We start from the raw sequence: 26,149 nt of genomic DNA on the forward strand, positions 1-26,149 counted from the left end.
GAAAATATATTAGACTAATTGCGAAATCAAGCTAAAGCTAAAATTGTTGTTCTGGTGTGAAACTAATAAAGGCGTCGCGAGCATATATAGAGCGTGTACTGATTGAAGTAATTATTCAATTTTCAAAACGTATTATAACCTCAAAATGTTTCAACTCTGAATTTCATTCTTAAAAATTATCATGCATTGCAAAGAATAAATATGCACGAATTTTTAATGGATATACGAGAAAAAATGTGCAATATTTTCGAAAAATTAAAGACTGGGTCTGACTCAAAATTCACAAAACGCAAATCCAGAAATATGTATGCTTTAATCATAATAATTCCACTCATATACAATGTTTGATTCCCTCCTATACCTTTTCAATTACAACTTTTTACTGATTTTCATAGAAGCCCGCAATTTTGTTGCATATCTCGTTAAATTGACTATTGTATAAAATAATAGTTTCAGAATTCAATTTACCCAAGTTTTGTAGCGAATGCTATGTAAAACTTTGTATAAGCCGACCCTAAAACAATGCTTCGAAATAATGTATCACGTATGTAAGTAGTTAACTACTTCACTATATAATTAGTTAGTTTTCCATCACTTCTGTTCAGTTTTCATCTCTTTAAGGTTATTAATACCGTCAGATCTCCGATAATTTAGAATAAATTAAACCGTTTAAATTCATTTTGCCTCTCTTTCTTTATAAATTTCTTAAAGTTAAAATCTAGACAGAAATATAGAGGCGAAATGTTCATACAGCTAAACCCATGAATCCAACATGGATACGTATTTCATTGGGTACCACATTTTATATGTATAATGGTAATTTCGATACTTTGCTGAAAACAGTAGCGAATCCAAGTTATCCGTGAACCCGCCAGAAATCCAATCAGAGTTTCGAACATAAGAATCGGTAAGGTCGAACTGCTCCATAGCTAATTGGAAAATTTATGATTCGCTATTCGATATCGAAATCAGTGGTTTCACGTCTTAGCTGATTTACTGAGGAAGTAAAAGCTTCTGGTCGATTCGCTATAGTTATTACCCCAAATTGTTAACTATTCTTAACAATAATAAAACTTTCGAAAAATTTAAGAGATTGCTTGAGAGAAAAATGTAATTTTATTCTTATATAACAAATGCGTCAAAATAATATAGAATGATGTATGTCAATATGACATCTAAAAGTTGGGCTATATGAACTTACATTTAAGAAACTAAGTATTTATTTTAAAAGGTGTAATTTCGATTAAGCGGTGAAAATTAAATTATTTAGCGAAACAAATTTTGAGAAAGTCAGAAAAGCCAAATATTTGCTAAAGCAAATATTTTTTTATTAATATTTACACATGATTAAATATATTTTCGTAAAGTTGTATGTATGTCACCCATTCCGTTAAGCTGGAAAATGCACTTGAGCTTTATTAAGAGTAAGTAAAAGAAGATGTTTATTTAGTCAGTTATCTATTAGTGTCCAAAATATGTATGTTAGAAATACTATATTTATTTAAAAATATTCAAATGAGAATGAGTGGCAAAATATTTAGCTTAAAGATGATTAGGAATAAAAAAGCTCCGCTTCTACTTAAGAAAAAATATGAACCTTATGAGGACCTAAGTTTATAAGCAATAAGAGTATTTGACGGAAATTTACTATTATAAAAATTGACTCACTATTTTCTAAATCAAACTTAGTTCTGCTTTGAAATTATTACTTTATAAATATTAGGCTTTTTAGCTCACAAGATTTATGATAAATAGAGTTTGAGTAGAATTTTGAATATATGACTGCCGTGTTTGCGGTGAAGACCTTCCAACTGTGGGGGAATAGTTTGGTAAGTTACAAAGTAAGCTGAAAATAAATGTCAAAAACAAGTGTTTACTTTGATACCACTTTGACAGCTATCCTAACATCCTACAATTTATTTAGTTTAAGCAACTTCCAATAATGTTTTTGAACAAATTTTATTTTATTTGGTTCATCTTAAAACTCCCTTACAGTGCACTATAGTTTAATTTCGGAAAATGGCTTTAAGCTATCAATTTTACCCGTACCGCCAACGGCAATAACTTTGAAATTAAAAGGATTATAAAAAAACTAAGTCCGTTAAAGTCGTCAAGAACTATAATATTAAAAATGCTAATGAAGCCATAAAAGTGACAATGTTCTCCTTTATTTTAATGCAATTTTTAGTTTCAGATTCTACTCAAATTCATGAAAAATCGCAGACCATCATAATAGATAAATCCAGGAAATATTTAACTGCGTCGATAAAGGATCGATAAGGTCGAGTAGATCTCAGGGCAATGTGCTAGGATCAACACTATAATATATAGGGTAGAGCAGATATACTAAAGTCTAAGGATGTATTGACATCCCCTTTCGCTGATATGCAGACCTGGCATTGGTAATAAAGGTTTATTATATATTTTATTGATTGGGCATTGTTTTGGATTTCAACATGCAAAGACTCACGCCTGAATAATGTTTGCAAACCATTCAACTTTATCAAGAACATTCACGTTCTGTACCAGCGAGAACGTAACCGAGATCTAGTGATTTCCCCCCATTAATCAATGGATTTATTGAGAGAACACTTCGGTGAGCAGGTGGTTTTGGGCCGGTCGATGGGCCACCAAGTGTCATTCGTCAGTTGACAGTCGACATGCTCGCACGAGTCATTGAAAATTAAACTCAAAGGATGGATCATCTGAGACGGAACCGCCATATAAATGCCATAGAATATTATTTCGAATGATAATAAACATTTCCCATTGAATTTGAAGTTCTTGTGTTTTTTCTTTGAAAAAGTAGGAAACCTTGAAATGGATCACCCTTTATAATGCGCTTTATTCCGGAAGATTTGGATCTATGTTATTCAACTTTGGTTTATGACATATACAACCAATTTTGATACACTACAGAGCTTTCAGTCGAAAATTCCTAGAACAAAAATAACAGGTTTACCATGGTAGATTTGTAATAAAAAAATTCACAAAGATCTTAGTATAGTAAGAAATAGAGAGTAGCAGACGGATATTTTTCAAATACCGTATTTGTGTAAAGTTTTATTCTGCTATCATCATTGGTTCCTAATGTATATATTATACAGAGAAGGCATCAGATGGAATTCAAAATAGCGTTATATTGGAAGAAGGCGTGGTTGTGAACCGATATTTCGTACATGTCATCAAGGTGTTAAGAAAATATTATATACCGAATTTCATTAAAATCGGTCTAGTAGTTCCTGAGAAATGGGTTTTGGTCCATAAGTGGGCGAGGCCACGCCCATTTTCAATTTTTAAAAAAAGCCTGTTAGTGTTTCTGACGTTGTTTGTTAGTCGGTTAAGGCACTTCTAGTGATTTTCAACATAACCTTTGTATGGGAGGTGGGCGTGGCTATTATCCGATTTCTTCCATTTTTAAACTGTATATGTAAATGCCTGAAGAAAACGACCCTGTAGAGTTTGGTTGACATAGCTATAGTAGTCCGAGATATGTACAAAAAACTTTGTAGGTGGCGGGGCCACGCCCACTTTTCCAAAAAAAAAAAAGTTACGTCCAAATATGCCCCTCCCTAATGCGATCCTTTGTACCAAATTTCACTTTAATATCTTTATTTATGGCTTAGTTATGACACTGTATAGGTTTTCGGTTTCCGCCATTTTGTGGGCGTGGCAGTGGGCCGATTTTACCCATCTTCGAACTTAACCTTCTTATGGAGCCAAGAAATACGTGTACCAAGTTTCATCATGATATCTCAATTTTTACTCAAGTTACAGCATGCACGGACGGACGGATGGACGGACAGACGGACGGACGGACAGACAGACATCCGGATTTCAACTCTACTCGTCACCCTGATCACTTTGGTATATATAACATTTTTGTTTTAGAACTTACAAACAACCGTTATGTGAAAAAAACTATAATACTCCCCTTAGCAACTTTGTTGCGAGAGTATAATAAGAACTAGAATGGAGAGTCTTTAGGGTTTTTCATTCTTTTCGAAATTATTCTTAAATGAATGCATAACATCTCAAGAATGTTGCATCAAGTCGGTTGAAGTAAAAGTGACGAAGCTGAAGGTTTTTCATCAGATTTCAAAACTATAAAGTATTTTCGCCAAAACTCCCGTTTTCAAAGACGGTACCCTCATAAGTTCAAAATTTCTGCACTGATCGCTTTGAAATTACTAAGGTAAGGCTGAGGCGGTAAGGTTATGTGGTAGCTTAGGAGGTAATGTTGGAGAGTTTTTTCAAATTTGTTAATATTTTTATACTCTCGCAACAATGTTGCTAACGAGAGTATTATAGTTTTGTTCACATAACGGTTGTTTGTAAGTCCTAAAACTAAAAGAGTCAGATATAGGGTTATATATACCAAAGTGATCAGGGCGACGAGTAGAGTCGAAATCCGGATGTCTGTCTGTCCGTCCGTCTGTCCGTCCGTCTGTCCGTCCGTCCGTGCAAGCTGTAACTTGAGTAAAAATTGAGATATCATGATGAAACTTGGTACACGTATTCCTTGGCTCCATAAGAAGGTTAAGTTCGAAGATGGGCAAAATCGGCCCACTGCCACGCCCACAAAATGGCGGAAACCGAAAACCTATAAAGTGTCATAACTAAGCCATAAATAAAGATATTAAAGTGAAATTTGGCACAAAGGATCGCATTACGGAGGGACATATTTGGTAATTATTTTTGAAAAGTGGGCGTGGCCCCGCCCCCTACTAAGTTTTTTGTACATATCTCGGAAACTACTATAGCTATGTCAACCAAGCTCTACAGAGCCGTTTTTTTCAGGTATTTCCATATACAGTTCAAAAATGGAAGAAATCGGATAATAACCACGCCCACCTCCCATACAAAGGTTATGTTCAAAATCACTAAAAGTGCGTTAACCGACTAACAAAAAACGTCAGAAACACTAAATTTTACGGAAGAAGTGGCAGAAGGAAGCTGCACCCAGGCTTTTTTTAAAAATTGAAAATGGGCGTGGCGCCGCCCACTTATGGACCAAGAAGCATATCTCAGGAGCTACTAGACCGATTTCAATGAAATTCGGTATATAATGTTTTCTTAACACCCTGATGACATGTACGAAATATGGCTGAAATCGGTTCACAACCACGCCTTCTTCCAATATAAAGCTATTTTGAATTCCATCTGATGCCTTCTTTGTATAATACGAGTATAAACATTAGGAACCAATGATGATAGCGGAATAAAACTTTACACAAATACGGTATTTGAAAAACATGTAAATGACGGATAATGAAATCTCGATTATCACTTTATCATGCGAGAGTATAAAATGTTCGGTGACACCCGAACTTAGCCCTTCCTTACTTGTTTTTATTTCACAATAATAAAATGAAGCGATTTTTAGGGAAAAATCAGCATTTTTTCCTTCAAAGTTTTGCCAAATTATGAAAAAAATAAATTTCATAAAACCACTCTCATTACCTTAGCAAAGCGATACTCTAACGATATAAATTTGATTTTTGATTTCAGATGATGCCGTACCAACTTATGAGGGCACCACAATTCAACTTCTTTCTGATACGCTCCAGAATAATTGCTGCCTTTGCCGTACTTTTTAATATTTCCAAATGAAAGTTTAACAGATTATTCTTGAAATATCATACATAATGTACCATTGACTTTTGAAAATATTTTTTACTATTTCATAAAAAAAATCATAAATATGGGTCTTGCTTGCCCCACTGCTCACTTCAGCATATCATTTAAGCATTAGTATTCTATTCTTCCATCTATGAATCTAAATATTTTTTGAGGTCAAAATAAAAGTGATATTCAAAACTAAGGTATAAGTCTCCTCAAACTGAGTTCTCTGAGATATTATACAATTACTATCGTTATGTCCAGCTAATGACTTTGTCAATTGTCTACAGTTAGACCTTTGTTGAAAATTTTTTTAATACTTTTATTTCATAACAAGGAAAGGATCTCTTTTAAATCCCTTCATATATGTATATATGTATATATTTACACGCACTGACGACAGTGTGTTCATAAGCCTAGCGATATTTTATGTGCATAGGAATTATCAACTTTACGCCATTAAGACGACGTCCATACTGTTACACACCGATCATACTCCATTTATGACAAGTGTACGCACATATGTGGGTATGTACAAATGTGCGCTGGAGTCCGCTTATGACTGCAGGCGATTCAATAAGATTTTCATGCGCGGTTGAATTTTAACAGGTCGATGAAGAGAGTTAACAACAAATAAACAGCATACGCACTAAGTGGCAACACAGGCGTCCACCAAGCGGCAGACATTGCTGAGCTAACCAGACACAGCCGCTGGTGAATGAGAAAATAAAAATCATAACGCTATGGTATATATGTTACGGGGATAGTGAGCAGTAACAAAGGATTCGCTAGCCTACATACACATACACACAGTATTTAGGTTGCGTTGAAATTGTTGCCTGAGGCCCTCCTGAAAAATTTTAGGCTGAGGGGTCTGCTGTTGAACTTTAGCTCCCTCTGCTAAAGCGCAACATTTCGACGCATTAATGCAATAAATAAATGCGGATAAATGTTGGCTTTTGTGGTGGCTGCGAAAACCCATACACTATGGATTCCTTTATGCAAGTGCTCGTACTGTATAAACGCACACACGCTTGAGGTGATGTTCACCAGACATCACTAACTGGCGCATAAGCGCTGCTTAGTAGACCGAAGGATGCAATGGACCAATAACTGAACACTGGCCCATGAGCGTTGATCCAATACTAGCACTACTCATCAGCAATATTGATGATACACATAGTATGTGGTTGCTGTTGTTGTTGGTGGTGGCGTTGGTGCAAATATGTGGTAGTAGTGTTACTGTTGCATACCAGGAGCGCGTAAATGTTATGTTTATCTTGATTGAGCAGCGTTTTTATGAGTTGAAAGTGAGTTGGCGGCAAAGTTGTCTGGACCGACTCGAGACTGATCGCTTGTTGGTGCTGCTTGCAATTGTAGTTGGTGTAAGAACGGTGTTTTGCCAGGCGTTCTTCTTGCCAATATTCGCGTTCTGTGTGCGTTTTGTTTTTTGCATTTGCGCTATGCTCATCATCACGCTGATCATCGTTTTAGGGTGGTGCCGCTGCAGCAACAACGGCGGCAGAAAATGCAGCAACAGCCGCGTTGTCGATATGCAGTGCGTGTGTTGGAAAAGGTTCAAGGTTATTGTGTTAAATGAGGGGTATGCATTTAATTGGTGTGTCGGTAAAAGACTATGACAGCGTCGGAATTTATGATGCTTGTGATATTTTTACGCCACACCACACCAAACAACTACTCCACTTAATTTTATAACCAGCTCAGCTCAACACAGCTGAGCAACAGCAGCAGCGGCAGCGTCGTTATCGGCATCAGCTCACAGTTAAGCAGTGCCAGCATTGTGTCCTTTGCTGCAGCAACACACATGCCGGCGTAGTTAAATATCTACTTAAATAGTTGTAAGCAGTTTACTAATATTTTAATGTAACACACACAAACACATATTTATATACATATACATATATAAATTACATGCATATATATATTCTTACATTGTATTGTTTCGCGCAAAAAAGAACCTTTTCGAGCCTAAGCAGGCGTAAAGTTGCATTAAAAGCGCATAAGCGTACACATATTATATGTATGTACGCATGTGTGGCAGCTTGGAAGACCACTCATAAGGTGCCAACTGTAATTAAGTTGATAACCATACACATTTTAAGAACCATAATAAAATGTAGTTTATATAGCTAATAGCTGATAATATGCGCATAGGCATGAGAAAATTGCCAGTTCTCCTTTCGCTTTTGTTGCTATAATGATGATGTGTTTTCCTACGCACAAGCGCAAGCACAAACACTTATTTGCAACATGTGCGTCATTTTATGCAATCTGACAAAATATACTTATTACGAGTAATATGCTAGTACTCAGTCTGTGTGATACTACATTGTTGCTAATAACTACCTTTTAAACATTTGTACTATGTATCCTTGAGTTTATGCAAAAAGTTTTGAGTCGAACTTGAACTGAGTCACAAAGAATTTTCGTAGCATCTTCCACAAGCAATTTGAAGGATGAAATGATTCGCTGACAACTGATAAAGACCACACTCATACTCTGATATATAATATTCGAGCTATAATATCCGTCACAGTTACATTTCTTATGGCATAAAAGGGTATAAGGGAAAATCCTTATCCAGATTTTGATCGGTGTGTTGGTACGGCAGCTATGTGATATAAAGACAATAGAGAAAAGAGTGTTTGGAATTCTTAGTTTCGGCAGGGAAATCTCGCAATGAAATCAATGAGTCCCTTCGGTGATTATCGTGACCGTCAACGAATCATGCACATGTGTATATGTTGATTCTTTTCAATCGATGGCGCTTGTCAAAAATTAGTTTAACTAGTTTCAACGTAGTTGTACGTCGGTTTTGATGAGTCATACCAAGGTGCACCGAAAGTCATCACCACGGAGTCTATGATCTCGTTTTGTGGACGGCCAATCGCCGGGAGCCATATCTCTCATGTAAAGTAGACATAAGTGCAATCTGAAGAATATTTGCGTCGCTTCGTTTTATGACAGGCAATATAAAGGGGGATACACGGATCTCCAGGCAGAGGTAGGTGAGCTTCGAAGAATGGCAAATACAATGGCACGCGGCAGAAAATGGAATATGGACGCATAGGCTCATTAATAACGTACTAGCCTTGATTGAGGGACAACACGGGAGACAAACTTTTATCTAACGCAATTCATAACAAGCCATGGCTGTTTTAAGGAGTACCTCCACAGATTCGGCAAAATGTTCAATCTGCAGCAGTGCCGATTAAAATACCGAGCATATATTTTTCTTCTGCTTGAGATACGCAGTAGAGAGAACCATCGAACTGTTCAAGGAATAATAAAGCAAACAGTGACAATATTATAAGCCACATGCTGCAGTCAAAGCTGGTATGGGCGAAAACGAAAGAGTGGGCCGCAATAGTGATCCAAGGACTCAGGAGAACGGCACCGAAAAAGCTTAAGACTAGCTGAATAATTTCGCAGGGAGTTTAGTCTGAAATAATACCTATAGACGGTACGGCAGAGTCAAATATAAGCTAAAGCAGCCGGAGTTAATGGCGTAGGCGTACAGCTCCGCAACTCCACTAAAGTTAGAGAATGTTAATTGGGCGTGATCCCGAAAAATGATTTCCTACAGCGGCAGCATCTTTGGAAGATTTACCCTCCGAAACAAAAAACACTGATCCCCACCACAGAGCAAGGAACAGTCGAAACGAAGGTCTAGGTATATACAAGTAGTCAGAAATCTAGCCTCACGCATTAATGTAAGTCAAGCCAAACATACTTCACTGTTGCTATGATGTACCGCTGCCAGATTGAATGCAGAAAGCTGTTAAGACACGTATGACCTCTCCGAAATTTTTACTAGAAAGGTTAGTCAACCTGTCATCAATCGACATTGCAGCGGAGAGCTAGGCAATAAAATCAGCTGCAAGATTGGGATCGGTGGATAAAATAGAGTCTCTCATGCTTTATCTGAGAGAGAAGTTTTCAAATGCTATTAAAAGATAATGGACGGTGCAGAAACTTTCGAATCGCCAACGGTACTTGCAACATCTATTCCGACGGATCCATAATGGCTGATGGTGCGGGCGCCGAAGGAAACCATTAGGCGGGACTAGATCTCAGGCGAATCTTTTCGAATACTATAGTACCATCCAGGTGGTAGTCTTTTCTACTGAGAAAGCTGCTGAAATAGCTAACAATGAAGAAAGTCACGTAAAGGTCATCAATGTATACGTCGTTCGCCAAGCGGCAATTAAGGCAATAATCTCACATCAAAATATGTCATAAAATATCCTTAAAAAGATAGGAACGGTAGAAGTGGTTGCTGCCAGAAAGCTAGTGGACCAATACAGGAAATACACTAGAAGCTAAAAGCGGTATGCAATGAAATGAAAAATGAGTGATTCTGAAAGAGCTGACAGACGGTTCAGTGTAAGATGAAATGCCTTAATGACATGCAGCATGATCTACGGACAGGTCACAACTTGTTGTCATCACTTGCGAGCTGAATGAGTAATGACACATATAGGAAGTGCAGGAAATTAGACATGACATGCTAAGACATCGCGGCTTCTGTAGTCTGGCCATGTCGTGACCGTAGAGAATGACAAAAAACTTCAGCTTTTATTTACCTAAAACTCCATCTAGTATATCTGTATATAGGGTTTGTACGGACAGTAATAGGACTGAGGGGATTTAAAGAAATTTATAGAACCAATCGTTGCAATTATTTAAAAACTTTCAAAATAGGCTCCTTCTACGTCGATGCTGCGCTGCCAGCGCGCTTTCTAAGCAATGAAGCCATCACGGAAAGCATTCTCCGAAATAGTCTTGAGAGCCGAGGTGCATGCTGCTTGGACCCCTCTCTGTCGTCTCAAAATGGCGTGTGCCACTCGAAACATTGCCTCACTTTCACACATGCTTAAGTTTTCTTGGCACACTTCCATTCGCCGCAATTTCTGGTCGTCAGTGAGCACTTTTGGGACCATCTTCGCGCACACCTTGCGTATGTTCCAGTGCTCCGTCACAATTTTAGAAGAAAATCAGTCCTCTATTACTTTCCGGACCAACGCTCTATCTCGTATTTTCAACAAATATAATAAAAATATTTCCGAATATTCTTATACTCTATGAGCTAAAGTTTATAATCTTCGACTTTATTGTTCAATTGACCTCAGAAGTCTCAATATATAAATACTTAAATACAACTTCATGTGTTCGATACGAAATTACACATGTGTATATACGAAACTGATTACCCTCGTATGTTATAATATTTTACTATATCTGGACTTGCTTCAATTAAACCCGCCGGTGCACGATCAATGAATAATTTTACACTCATTCATTTGTTTTATTTTTGTTCGCATTTTATTATTTATTGATTTAATCAAGCGCAACGATTCGTACAAAAGCAGTGCAGTCAGACACTTAAGTAGTGGTATGTACATAATGTATGTATGTATATGCACACGTGTGTTTTAGCTTTGAGTGCCAGCTTGTGCGGCAGGACTTGACATGCTGTACCAACCGCCTCGACGATCAACCCACGACCGGCGGCAGCTATAAGGTAAACCAGTGATCAGCTGAAAGCGTTGCAATTTTAAAATCGCAACGAAATACTCGTGCGCCGCGCCGTGCGAGCATTCGATAGCTTAAAAAATGTATAGCCATATTTAATGCAACATTTCTTTTATTAATGGCTGACAATTAGTTTATGTCAAATGCGGAACACATACGCGTACGCATATACATACGTACGAGTGGAGTGTATGTAAAGGAAAATATACAAGTATGTACGACAGGGCGGTGCCTACAAAGCTGTGAAGATTCCGGTGCAGGCATATGATATAATGCATGTACATAATTTCCAAGTACATAAGCCTGCAGATATGTACGAATACATAACTTAATTTAAGGCCAAAAGTACTGGTTTACTTGCTCACTTGTGTATCAAGCTTGTGTGTTCCTCGATTGATTTGCTTGTCAATTTTTAGTTCAACAACATCAATTTCAATGAAAGGATTGCTTGTACTCGTGATTTCATTGATGTTTCCAGCGAAAATCGGCTGTTGCATTAATTAATCAGACGCATTTAGCAAAGATTTATAGGAAAAGTGGGAGTTTTAATGTTTGCGGAAATTGTTGGGTCAAAAGCTAAAATACCCTACACATGTCAATACAAAAACTTTATTTTGATGGGTCAGTATGTATGGCAGCTACATATGTATATACTATACAATAGTTATCTGGTTTGGAAAATGTCTTCCTAATGGAAAATAATCTATGTCATGTTTCGTCATATCTGGTCTAAAAAAAAGGTTTCCATATGAGAATTTAATTTTTATGGGACAGTTTATATGACAGCTATATTATATAGTGATCCGATCTAAAAAATTTCTTCAGAAATCACAGCAAAGCCTTAGAAACAAATCCATGCAAAATTTTGTTAAAATTTCTTGCCAAATGTAAAAGTTTCCCATATATGGACTGTATAGGCAGTTATATTATTAGGTTGTCAAATATCCATCTTCCGCCTCGTTGTCTTTTGAATTTCGCGACTATGTATCGTATCTGGCAATACTCTACATCTTTGAAAGGTCTTGACATAACCTACAAAACGACGCTATGCATGATTAGTTCGGATATTGCTTTCAACAGTTATCGAAGTGTAAACATGGAGTTCACTAACGCCAAAATTCGCGCTATTTTAAAGTTTTCCTTCGTTCCGTGAAATTAATGGTGTTTTGGGGGATGGTACTCTATCACTTCGAGTTGCGGAGGAATGGTTTCGAGGATTCTGAGCGGGTGAAAACGACACCATAGATAAGCCAGCCGGCGTAAGGCCTGTGACGACGAATACTTGTCAAATCATGGAAAACATCGAGTTAGACCGGTATTTGGCATCTCGTGACATCGGCTAGAAGATGGGAGTTAGTCAAAAAACCATTTTAAACCATCTGTAGAAGGCTGGATACGCAAAAAAGTTTGGTGTTTGGGTGCCGCTTGATTTGACACAAATTTTTGACCTTCTGGACCGAATCAACGCCTGCGATATGCTGCTGAAACGGAACGAACTCAACCCATTTTTGAAGCGGATGGTGACTGGCGACAAAAAATGAATCACATACGACAATATCAAGCGAAAACCGTCTTGGTCGAAGGTCGGTGAATCATCCCAAACAGTGGCCGAGCCGGGATTAACGGCCAGAAAGGTTTTGCTGTGTGTTTGGTGGGATTGGAAGAGAATCATCTACTATGAGCTGCTCCCATATGTCCAACGCTTAATTCTCCTATCTACTGTGAACAACTGGATTGCTTGAAGCAGGCAATGAAATAAAGGAAATATTTTTTCCAACTACAGTGTAGATTAGTGTTTAAAGTGGAACAAGTCGCTCAAAGTCTTTCCTTAGATCTCTTAATAATCTATTGATAATAAAAATATGTGACGTATGAGATACGAACGTATTACAGGTTTATATTCAGTATTATGTGGTTCTGTGTAAAAAAAACTAGAAAAAGGGTCATGCACGTCTTTATAATTTTAAAGCGTCAGTTTTAAGCAGTGAACTTTATACAGTAATATAAATAATCACACAACCCAAAAAGGAAATGTGCTCTTGAGCGAAATTTTTCGATAATAAACAGATCAATAAAATAACTTGCCATTTTAGAAAATTTGTATTAGGTTGGTGTTTTTTCATTGGCTGTATTGGAGGTATAATTTGCATAGTAGAGATCGAATTGCATTATATGCTTATTTTTGGCTAGGTTAAGGGGCTATTCAAGGGTTACACTTTGAAAAAATCGATTGTTTTTTGTTTCCTTTTTCGATAGTTTATATTTTCAAAAAAATCCTGTGAAATCGACAAGGTCGTATCTAGAATAGTTTTTGATTGATTGTGTTCTAAAGAGCTAGCGCTAGCATTTATATATGTATTTCGCAGGTAGTTGAAACTTTGAACGCGTTTTTCTCGAAACGACATTTTTCAAAATTGCTGACATCATACATCATAATTCAAAGAGAAATAGACCAATCGACTTCAAATTGAAAATAAATATTCTTGAATATATTTACCAAACATATTTCCCATTAAAAAACTACAATTTATTTACCAAAAAAAGGATTTTTGCAGAACGACGCCATTTTGTTAATTTTTGATATTTTTCATAAATCGTAATTCGTTGTATAGGAAATACCTTCAACTTTTAAATTCAATAACCTTTTTGAATTTTTTGTTTCAACTACTCATTCGGCCGGAATCATGTCAGCAGTTGGAGAACTTTTTTTGGCACTTCTGAATACAGCAGATTACAAAATTTTTTTTCGAAAATATACCTTATTATGTCCAAGGAACTTTGGAACATTCGATAGAGTACTTCCTTTTAAAAGAATTCACGAAAATCGCCCAAATTTTCTTGGGTTATACTGGTATAGCCTCTTAAGAGGTCGATCTTGGTGGGGGGCTTACTTGAACAGATTAGAATACCGGTCTGATGTGGCACCTAAAACTCTTATATGTGTAATTGATTGCTTCTATATCCATCATTAATTGACAAAGCGCTTTGAGCCTATCACAAAATGGCGGGTTCAGCTGATGTCAGTTTCGGCTATGTCTCTTCGTTCGCTGAAGGCATGATTGCCGAGATGTTTCAACTTCAGACAATGGAATGAATGTGTTTATTACACTTTCATCCAACAACTTTGACAACTTGCGTCGACAAGACACTAACCCTTATCGTATTATTGTTTATTCTACAATGTAGAGTAAGAACACCTACGTAAGCGGGAAAATGGTATGTGTTAAGATCGTTCTACTCTGAAATGAAAGGATCTTGCAGGCGCAAAGAAGCTGGCCGTCGTTCAACGCCTGCTAAGCGCACGCGAAGTTCATAAGTCTCGTGTTAGAACGCAAGATGCCTGCCGAGATATTAGATAGATAATATAGTAGACAGTAGATAGATTATCAAAACTTCAAACGTCCACGTCGGTTTCATATCATTTTTGAAGTCAATTGTGGATCTTCGTAAAAATCTCTCTCAGCCAAAGTCAAATTTATCTCTCTAATATTAATATAACTTCGGAACTCTCTTTTAAATTTCCATATTATTCCAAATGCAGCAAATCGGAAATTTGTAAGCCGCTTCTGAGGTAGTCGGGAATCTTTATGATTATTAAGACAGAATATGATATGGCTTTAAAAAATATTAGTTATATATTTTGTAATTTTTCTTTCATGTCATAATAATTCATAATATTCATATATTACTAAGGTTATTAGCAGGATAACTTCGACCAAGCGAAGCTTCTGGCACAGGGGACAATAGTCGCATAATCAGAAAACCTACTTTGGATGCGGCCGTGGTTCCAAGATATTTGATTTCAAGAAAGTTTTGTGATCTATATATCTTCTAACAAGTATTACACTAAATTATTCCTTCCAACCTGTTAAAGTTTTCACATAAATTTTATAGTACACAATACTAATTTTTAAACGATTTGTGTATATGTTGCATAGCGAAACGGTGAGTAAGATAATACGAATAGCATATCTATAATTGCATAAATATAAGTGTATGAAGTACCTTTACTGTTAGCATCTTTAATATCACCGCGACTTTTGTCATCTAGCAGCGATTCCTTTTTGCCGTTGTCTATTTCGTTAGCGCCACGCACACCAACATGCTCGTCCTCTTCTTCTTCATCTTCGCCGGTCTCAACGCCGTCATCTTCATCATCATCATCATCATCATCGTCCACGTCTTCCTCATCATTATCATCGTCTGCAACATTGCGATAGCCACTGGTACGCTTCGTCGACGACGCCGTTGTTGCCGCTGTCGTCACGGCATTAGCATTACGCTGCGTAACATTATTGCCGCCACTGCCAATTAGCACGCTGGTCGATTGCACGGACGTCAATGCATCCTTGTGGTATGAATTATGACGATTGCGTGTCGGTACGCCCGCGGCAGCCGCATTATATGCGTCTGTATTCATTTGCTGCAAAATCGTAGTAGTCGCTTGACCGCCTGGAAATGTGGCATTGCGTTTGTGGCGGCCTTTGGATTTTGGAAATGCGACCAGTATATTTAGCCACCATTTGGATTCTTCAGGGCATGTGCCCTTCACGAATGTGACCCGGTCGGGGGCGGTGATGGCAATCGAATTGGTATGGCCTGTCACATCCTCCGCCATGGCGACTTCGAGCACTTTGGTCATATCGATGCATGCTTGTGGCACAGTTTCGGGCTGTGTGGAATAAATGAATAGAAACAAGAATGTGTGACCATTAGTGAAATCATAAATATTCATGCATGAATTATTTATTTAGATTAATTTATTCAATGCATTGTTCAGGGCCTAGCTATAACTTAAAATGAATATGTATAAACTTTGAGGTTATTTGAACTCTCCTCGATTCACCAGAGTCTAGAATAGCCGATCGAACAAACTATAAGAATGTTGAGGCAAACAGACAACACTTGTGGTGCAATCCTGCGTTTTCATGTCTTCTGACTCATACGTAATTTTGCTTCCTACATGGTGTAGAAAATCTTCTGCGTCAAAAAACTTTTTGTAGTTCTTAAGTTTATAAAATCTAAGAAAAAGAAATTTGTATTCACATTCGTCATTTGAGCCATTCATAATATTAAAACTGATGTAAAATGCGCAAAACAAAACTAGGTAGCATATTAGATAACGGTTATAGCACTTTACTGAGATAAGCGCTTACTCTCTTATACGAATTTAATTCTATAACTTTGTTGACGCATTTACATGTAATTTGTTTTAACAAGAGAGGAGAAGAGAGCAGAGAAATGACGAATCGAATACAGCTTATGCTTCCGTAGTTGAATAGGTTGATCAGTTGTATTGCATACTCTACTGATTGCAAAGTTTGCCTCTTTATTACTTGCTTTTACGATAACCTCAAAAAAGAGAGTAAAGTAGCTAAAAAATATCGATTCGGTTGACCAGTAAATAGATATAGTCATTATCCTCTGTTATTGATTCTAAGAGTACATTTACAATTTCTTTATTAAAGCTATACAGGTTGATTACTGAAAACATGAAACCAATGGACTCTAAGCCCTTAAAGATGCAATTTATTTTCGGAAATGATGATTTGCTGATATATTACAATACAAATTTTCGCACTTCACACCAAAAGTTTATTGAAATAGTTGCTTTTAAAACAGATGCCTTGAGTTTTGGTCTTACGAAGTAAAGTATACAAAGTTAGAAAACATACATATATCCTTCATAATAAAATTTCTTCTTCTTCTTTACTGGCATAGACACCACTCACGCTATTATAGCCGAGTTAACAACAGCGCGCCAGTAGTTCTTCTTTTCGCTACGTGGCGCCAACGCTACGGTCCTTCCAACGGAGTGGAAGCCAGGTCTGCTTCCCCGGCGGGTACTGCGTCGAATACTTTCAGAGCTTACGTGGAAACCAAGTCGCGAGTGCGACGACTGTTTGTTTGATGACAGGAGATATTTCATCTTGCCCTCGTTCACTGACCCATTTGCTTTGTTTCCTTGTCCAGTCTGGAGAAAGCAGAACTAACGAGTGATGAGACCGATGATATCAATATCATCGGCATACGCCAGCGCTGTACACTCTTATAAAAGATTGCAACTGCTCGATTAAGTTCTGCAGCTCGAATTATTTTCTCCAGCAGCAGATTGAAGAAGTCACAAGATAAGAAGTGGCCTTGTCTGAAACCTCGTTTGGTATGGAACGGCTTGTATTGCTCAAGCTGTATTAGTTTTGTGAGGATACCAAATTCAGACATCGCGGCATAGAGGCAGCTCCTTTTCGTGCTGTCGAAAGCGAAGAGGTGGTGTGTATCGATTGTCCTTTCACGGGTCTTTTCCAAAATTTTTGAGCATTACCTCTGTCGGCCAGCTTGTCAAGCTTTTCATACTCACACATTTCGGCCTCTTTATTTTTTTGTCTACAAATGCGTCTCGCTTCTCTCTTCAACTTTCGGTATCTATCCCATCCCGCACCTGTTGTGATCGTAACGTTGCGAGGTAGGCAGTCTGTTTTCTCTCCGCTGCAACACGGCACTCCTCATCGTACCAGCTGTTTTTTTGCATTTCCGTAAACCAATGGTTTCGGTTGCAGCTGTATGTAAGGAGCTTGAAATGCCGTCCCACAGTCCCTTATACCAAGTTGTTGACGAGTGCTTTCGCACAGGAGGAGTGCAAGTCGAGTAGAAAATCGTTCGGCTGTCTGCTGTGATTGCAGCTTCTCGAAGTCGAACCTTCCTTGTGTGGGTTGGCGGGCGTTTTTTGCTGCACAGAGGCGGGTGCGAATCTTGGCTGCAAGAAGATAGTGGTCCGAGTCAATGTTAGGACCTCGAAGCACACGCACATCTAAAACACTGGAGACGTGTCTTCGGGTTATCACAACATGATCGATCTGGTTGGTGGTTTTTCGATCCGGACACAGCCAGGTGGCTTCATGAATTTTCTTATGCTGGAATCTAGTACTACAGATAACCATATTTCGGACACCGTCGAAGTCGATCAGTCTCAACCCGTTTGGGGATGTTTCATCGTGGCGAATTTACCGACCGTAGTGCCAAAGATACCTTCTTTGACCACCCTGGCGTTAAAGTCGCCGAGCACTATTTTGATATCGCGGCGGGAGCAGCTCTCACAGGTGCGCTCCAAGCGCTCATAGATGGCATCTTTGGTCACATCGTCCTTCTCTTCCGTCGTGCGTGGGCGCAGATCAGCGATATGTTAAAGAACTTCGCTTTGATGCGGATTGTGGTTGGACGTTCTTCCACCGGGGTGAATGACAGTACTCGGCGACTGAGTCTCTCTCCCACCACGAATCCCACATCAAATTATCGCTCCTTTATATGACCACTGTAGTAAATGCCACATAATAAAATTTACTATGACTAAATTGTTATACGTATTATCTTAACGATATTGAGAAAAAACACATTTTATTATTATTTTTAATTTCCAAAGCTTCTGCACTGGTCTATTAAACACAATATTAATTTTGAATTAAAAACTATTTAATGATACTCATACTTGTATATCTTTCTGTAGAAGAAGATAACACTTTCCTCACCTACAAATCTATGTCAGTAGCTATTAGAAATCGAAAGAATAAAATTGAACTACTTTTGTGAGACCATTAAATGCAGGCACATATTTTCTAATGACCTTTCCCTTTTTCGCCGTATGAACAATAAACTAATCGAGCGACAGCCGACTGAACTGCTTGTTAATATGAATTTATATGGCACGTTCGAATATTACGGCGCACTTTCCTACAACGACGATTTGGTAGCGAATGTGTAATTTGAAATAGTGGGTCCTTGCCTTTGGCACATATGAGTCGGCATAGAAAATATTGAAAATAAACTTTCGTTTGCGCTGACTGTTGCTGGCCTTCATGACGGGTTTAGGGTTGTCAAATATGAAGAAATTGAAGGAAAACTCAAATCAAGTTATTTTTTAGAAAAAAATTAAGTAAATTTGCTTAAAGCGAGATCGAAATTTCCAGAAACACGGAAACCCTTCTACAGATGCTGTGAACCATATTATACAAGTTCAAATATACCATATGTTTTATACAAATCGACGTGAATTTTTAGTTGCAGTGGCAACTTGGCTAACACCAGTCACACTGAACGACCCAATGGCTGTCAGTAAGCGAAAAAAAAGTTTAGTAACCCGCCGACAGGCAGCCCAGTTAGCAAGGCCAACAGTCAATAAGCAGCGGGCTACACTCACTTGCTGCACCACACACCACACACAGACACACATACACAAACAAGCTTATCTACATATGTATAACATACAACTGTTGCACGCAAGCTTTGACAGGTGTTGCAGTGGGGTGCCAATTAGTATACAATTTCATAGTACTCAATGTTTTTGTTGTTGTTTATATTTATAGGTTGAATAGATTTTTGCCGCGCATGAATTTGGGTAAACCGCACTTTAGAAAACAAAGTGGTGCCTAAAAGAGTGATCGAAGAATGTATTGTTGGTGGCAAAAACCAACCTTAACAAAAACAAAACTCATGAACACATGCACACAACAGCGCCACCAGCGAATGGTAATGAAATTGGTAGTTCGAATTGGAAATGGTTTCATAGAAAGTGGCTTTTAGGTGTTGAATTTTTCTTTTCTTTTTTCTCATTCATGTACTTTCGAAGCTCTTGAAAGCGCAAGCGCAACATGAAAGGGCCCTGGAGCCAATGCACACTTGTGTGTGCATGTATGTATGGTATGTAAGTAATGGAAGAGTAATAAAGCAATATTTATTGGTAATGTGTTGTGAAAATTTAATTTAACTTCGACAAAAATTGTTATTTTGAAGCAATTCTTATGCTGCGACAAGCAAATAAAATAAGGGAAAGCGGCAAATAAAGCATTTTGTTTATTACTATTGTTTTGTTGTGATTTATGGAATGTGCTAATTTCTTTATACTTTTTACTCAAATAATGTATGAATATTTGTATGCATTGATTTAAAATTGTAAACATTAAGAGGTGCATATTTTACAATCTTTGTGAACTAACTAAAAGTAATTATTTTTAAAGAATTTTTTGAGGTTAACATCAGTTGTGTCTTACTTAAAATTCACTTTAAATTTAAATTATGTTCAAATAACTAAATGTATAGAAGTTGTTTTACCACTTTTTCAACTTGCAACATGCTTACAGAATAATAATTGAACATCTTTGTATAAAATCTCGTGCCCTAAGATTCCTATTCATTTCAATTTCTATACCGCCTTCAAATGTGAGCAATATTAGGTTGTCAAATATCACCCTTCCGCCGTTTTTTCTTTTGAATTTCCCGGCTACAGAGCTCGTATCTGGCAATCCTATACATCTTTGAAAGGTCTTGATAGAACCTACAAAACGACGCTATGCATGATTAGTTTGGATATTGCGTTCAACACTTACAGACGTGTAAACATGGAGTTCACTAACGACTAAGTTTTCCTTCGTTAAAGGCAAATCCGCTAGAGAAATGTTCCGAGAGATTAATGGTGTTTTGGGGGATGGTACTCTATCACTTCGAACTGCGGAGGAATGGTTTCGATGATTCAGAGCGGGTGAAAACGACACCATGGATAAGCCAGACGGCGGAAGACTTGTGATGACGAATACTGAAATCGAGTTAGACCGGCATGTGGCATCTCGTGACATCGCTCAGAAGATGGGACTTAGTCACCAAACCATTTTAAACCATCTGCAGAAGTCTGGATACACCAAAAAGCTTGATGTTTGGGTGCCGTATGATTTGATACAAATTTTTGACCTTCTGGACCGAATCAACGCCTGCGATATGTTGCTGAAATGGAACGAACTCGACCCATTTTTGAAGCGGATGGTGACTGGCGACGAAAATTGGATCACATATGACAATATCAAGCGAAATCGTCCCAAACAGTGGCCAAGCCGGGATTAACAAGTTAACTTTAACCTTGAATAACTTTTAAAGGAGTGAGTATATCGAAAAATTGTCTAGACGTATTTTGTAGAGCATTCAATTCTGTACAAGAATATGACTTTTTTATTCCTACAAACGAGAAAGTTCCAGGGAAAAAAAAATATTCGTAAAAAGTGGCAAAATCCCATGTAATTTCCATGGGAAATGTATCGTGTTTGGGGCAAGGTTTATTATGAAAATTAAGGACTTTTTATGGTCTGATATTTTTTTTAGATGGAAACCTAAAAGTTTAGGGAGCGTCTGGTCAAAAATAATCCATTTGGTAAATAACGGACACCCTAATATTCAGTATAAAGTGACCCGGAAGTTCGAAAATGTGTGTATTAGGTATATGGGTTCTCAGGGAAGCATAGACTCGATTCAACCCATTTTGGATTCATTGAGTTACTATTAACAAGAAACAATTCTCTCTGAATTTCAATTGTATATCCCATTCAACAAATTCGGTACCTAGAGGCTTGATTGGATTTGGGCAATTTTTGGTCATAAGTTGGCATACTTTAAAGAAATTATTAGTACAAAGTAGTATACAGTTTTATCACGTTACATCAGTTGCTTCATCATTTGTGTACTGGAAAGTGAAAGAATCAAATGAAATCAAATCAAATTTGAAATGCTGCTATATAGGCGTGGCTATAATTCGATTTCGCCAATTTCACACTGTGATACAAGAATATGAGAGGAATGCAAAGTACTAAATTAGCCGAAATCGGTAGAGCGAGTCCCGAGAAATGTGGATTCGTCCGAAACTAGGCGGTGTCACGCCCATCGCCGAATTTTCATACCGGCTCCCATAAAGGCCTCTCATACCATATCGGCTTTAAAATTTAATGTGTGGCGTATTTAAATACTGATGTATAGCGTTTTTAGTAGTTTTGAACAGTACCGTTATTGGGAAGTGAGTAGGGTTATTTTCCGATATGGGTCGCTTGCGACAACGTCAAGCGAAAACTCTCATGGTCGAATTCTGATAAGCTGGCACAAGCGATGGCCAAGCCAGTAGTGATGATCAAAATGATTTTGCTAAGTGTTTGGTGGGATTGGCAGGGAATCATTTACTATAAGCTGCTCGCCTACGACAAAACTCTTTTTTTGGATCTCTTCTGAAACAATTGGACCGTCCGAAGAAAACCATTATTATCCAGAGATATTCGTATTCTGAACCGAAATTTACGTTCTGTGGGACAATTATTTGATACGAAAATAAGCGAACTTGCCATTTTTGGTTAAAAATAAGTCGGAAGAGACTACCCAAATTCTCTTGAGTTCATAAAATGTTACTAATTCGAAAATGTTAAGTTCTTTGTAGAGCGGTAAACTCTAAATTTATTTGGTGCAAACCTTCGCTTACCGAATCTCATTAAAAACGAAGCTTTCAGTTGAACATAATTTTCCGAAATTCTGTTCCCATAAAAATTGAGAAGAGTAGAGTCAATTTTATTCACAATTCTTTGCAAATAATTAAATTCCAGAACTCTGAGAAACATCGGTTAATTTATTATAACATATGTATGTCATATAAAATATTTTAAACTAGTTAGTATAGCAACAAGTGTTTAGTTGATTAGTGGAATGCGCCAACTGGCCGAACACCTGAAATGTATCATTTGAATTATAGCACCAATTACGAGTATCAACATAATCAAACTGGAGCATAAATTATGCATGTCGCGTAAATTAAAAACGATTAAAAATACGAAACTGAATAAAAAGGTGTAGCGAATGAAATGAAAGAGGCTGGAGAAAAGGGCAAAGGCTCGCCATCTTAGCTACTGCAAATGAAATTAAGACAGCAGTAAAACGTCAAAGTGATCAGCAAAAGTACTAGTATTCAAGTAAAATTTTCTAACTTAAATAGGACTGGTCCGAATATTGTTAACATTGTGCCATTTTGAGAAAAGTTGATTTAGATTGAGCATAATTGCGCTAGAGTATTTTTAAAACATGGATTCGAAATGAGTGATCCAGCAAAATATCCAAACTTATGTGTATATTCTGAACCAGTTTAAAACTAGTAATTGTTTATCTTAAATCATAATTAACTTTTCATAAGATATCAGAATTTTAAATGTGGATAAAGGTTGAAGTTGCTCATACGCAAAGAAGATGTTCGGCTGACTGGTGTGATTTTGTTTGAGACTAGTTGTCGAATAGTTTATGACTAGCTGTTTTGACTAGAGGAATAGCACGTGCCCGTGCCTGTGTGCACATATCCTTAGGTTATGCTGTGTGTATGCTTCAAATGCTTATGGAAAGCCTAGTGGAGTTGTTAAAAAAAAATAAAGTAATATATTGCAAATCATAAATAATGAAATAAAAGCCATTAAAACATAAATGTTGGAAACTCGCCAGACGATGCAAACTGGTTTATTGCCATACGCGTACAATTAAATATTTCAGACAGAAAAGTTAAGCGCAGGTAACTACTATTAAAGATAAATTTGCATTTTTGGCCGGTACTTGTAGCGAGCGCTCAGTCATAAGATACACGGTGCCCAGTGAATTTCATGCACATATACATATGTATTCTAGTGTGTGTTAGTATATACTTGTATGTTAATAGACTTGATGGCTCTTGTCTGGCCAAAGTTTTGTTTTGTGTTTAACTATTATGTAATTATTGTCGGCACCAGCACCAGTAGATATTGTTGAAAAGTGGGCGCGACAGTTTCAACAGTACTCCACCGTGAATGGTAAGCATTTGTAGATGGTTATAATATGTATTTATTGAGCTTTCAGTAGTGAGAATAAATTTATTGTGTGAATAAATCTTTTAATATTGAAATCGTAATTGAGGGGTTTCTACTTACATGCTCATCCACCGAATATGTGAGTTCACCGTCATCATATAAAACAAACCATCGCCGTTGCCATCTCTGTAAGCATAAAGAAAAATAAATTTGCTTAATAAACGTGGTAAACAAAAAGTTTTTTTTTAACTAAAAAACTATAAATTAAAATTATATAAAATTAATATGGAAACAAAATTTTGATTTTGATTGGTTTTTAGTACAACTCCGCCAAAATTGTTCATACGATCAACTTTGAGATATATGTAAGCAATAAAAATTCAACCTACTGCTTTGTGATGCTAACAACTTCTAAAAATATATGTAAAGTCTAAAGTCTTATCAACAACCCCAAAGTGGCATCTGCCAAGACAGTACATTTCGATTTCTAATTTGCTTGTATGGCTGAAGATATTTGATCCAAATTGTTTCAAGCTGAGGCTTACGAGTGAGTCATGGGAAGAAGAAGTTGGGTTGTAGGGTTGTCTACCTTCATACTCAAATTTCGGGCTTATCTGACGTCGAATTTCAAAAAAAAAATATACATGATGTTTGTAAAAAAAAATATTTTTTTGTTTTATTCATTAATCTTGAAAGTGAGAAATATGCTTTTTTAAACTCTGCTTTTGACGCGTCCTTGAATATACCACCTCTGGTCCGATGTAATGGATTTCTTGGCAACATATATCAGCTTCAGAACCTTGAAACCAGAAAAAATATTTACTTAATGTTTAGAACTGCAGTTATGACTAGCTATGACAAGTTTGTTTGAATGTTTGACAATCTGACAAAATGGTGGCGAGCGGCAAGCGAAAAATTCTGATTGCCTGTCAAGGATGTCGACTCCTTGGCAATAGATTTAAGCATCAGAACCTTAAAAGCAAAAAAAAAAAAATTTTCCTATTTGCTGGGCCACAAGCTCATTTTAATGAAGCAAAGACAGCTATATTTTTAAGCTAAAAGATACTTTGAAAATTGAAAAGTCTAAAAAATTTCGTGTCTGGCTTACCCAGGTAGTCGACTTCGTGGCAATAGATTTTAGCATCAGAAACAAGAAACCAAAAACTTCTTTTTGTTTAATGTTTATAATTCCATAGAAGCGAGCTTTTTTGAATACAAATATAAATGAAAAACTTACAAAATGCTAGCAAGCCGAAAAAAGACTATAAAAAATTTAAACAAACAAAACTTGTCTTAAACATAGCGAGATGCTTTGTGAATCAGTGACAATTTATAGATTTCGGCTGTCTTTGATAGTTTTGTCAGAATCGTGTTAAAACTAAAAAAAAACACCACTTTTGCGAAAACCCGTTTAAAAATAAATAACAAAACCTGAATAGTAAGCGTGAGACGTGCTTGTGGCTCGATATTTCGTAAACCAACATGATTTCGCTCAAATCCTTATTTCCGTATTTCTAGTTATATCTACATTAAAATTATTACATTTTTTCAAACCTCGAAGGTATACGATCCCCTTAATATCGATATGAGATAAGCCTCAAACAGTCCAGATTTAGATTTAGAATTTAGAAACAAACTCAATTCAACTCATTTATTTATATTTATGGGTACTTTAAAGCTTGACTTTTGGTGACTTAACACCCATGCTTTACTAAAGAGTGATCCATTTCGAGATTTCCTACTTTTTTTTAAAGAAAAGCCACAGAAACTTCAAATTTAATGGGAAATTTTTATTATCATTCGAGAGAACATTCTTTCGCATTTATTTTTTGCACTATCTCTTTTAAATGTTGGTCGCAGCTACGCCTCAGATGGTCCATCCGTTGAACCCTATTTTCGATGACTCGTTCGAGCATTAAATGGCGAATGACACGCGTGATGTTTTGCTCCAAGACCTGAATCGAAGCGGAATTGTCCGCACAGAATTTAGACCTTACATATCCCCACAGGAAAAGATCTAACGGTGTGACATCACTCGATCTTGGTGGCCAATTGACTGACCCATAACTTGAAATTATCTGCTCATCAAAGTGTTTTCTCAATAAATATATTGATTGATGCGATGTGTGGGAAGTGGCGCCGTCTTGTTGAAACCAAATGCTGTTGAGATCACGCGCTTTCATTTCAACCATCAAATAGTCGGTTATCATGGCGACATAACGGTCGCCATTGGCGGATACATTCTCACCGGCATCATCTTTGAAGAAAATATGGACCGATGTTTCAAAAGGTCCAAAAATTACACCAAACCGTTATTTTTCTGGCTAAAATTGCATCTCTTGAATCTCTTCAGA

The 26,149-nt window shown here is 37.1% G+C and overlaps 1 protein-coding gene across 5 annotated transcripts in view; it reads right to left on the reverse strand.

The window, feature by feature from the left end:
• LOC126752512 (protein outspread) overlaps nucleotides 1-26,149 on the reverse strand; it is a 173,005-nt gene that overhangs the window by 11,740 nt on the left and 135,116 nt on the right. For 4 of the 5 annotated variants that reach the window (XM_050463360.1, XM_050463361.1, XM_050463359.1 and 1 more), the window contains 2 exons: nucleotides 23,916-23,981; nucleotides 15,184-15,850 (listed from right to left, as the gene is read on the reverse strand). In XM_050463360.1, coding sequence (XP_050319317.1) covers nucleotides 15,184-15,850; nucleotides 23,916-23,981 — 733 coding nt within the window. Of the gene's footprint in view, nucleotides 1-1,341; nucleotides 1,414-15,183; nucleotides 15,851-23,915; nucleotides 23,982-26,149 lie in introns of those variants that run through there. The other variant, XM_050463362.1, reaches the window with a different exon arrangement.

This window comes from Bactrocera neohumeralis, chromosome 3 (genome assembly GCF_024586455.1).
Source record: "Bactrocera neohumeralis isolate Rockhampton chromosome 3, APGP_CSIRO_Bneo_wtdbg2-racon-allhic-juicebox.fasta_v2, whole genome shotgun sequence".
In the NCBI taxonomy this organism is placed as follows: domain Eukaryota; kingdom Metazoa; phylum Arthropoda; class Insecta; order Diptera; family Tephritidae; genus Bactrocera; species Bactrocera neohumeralis.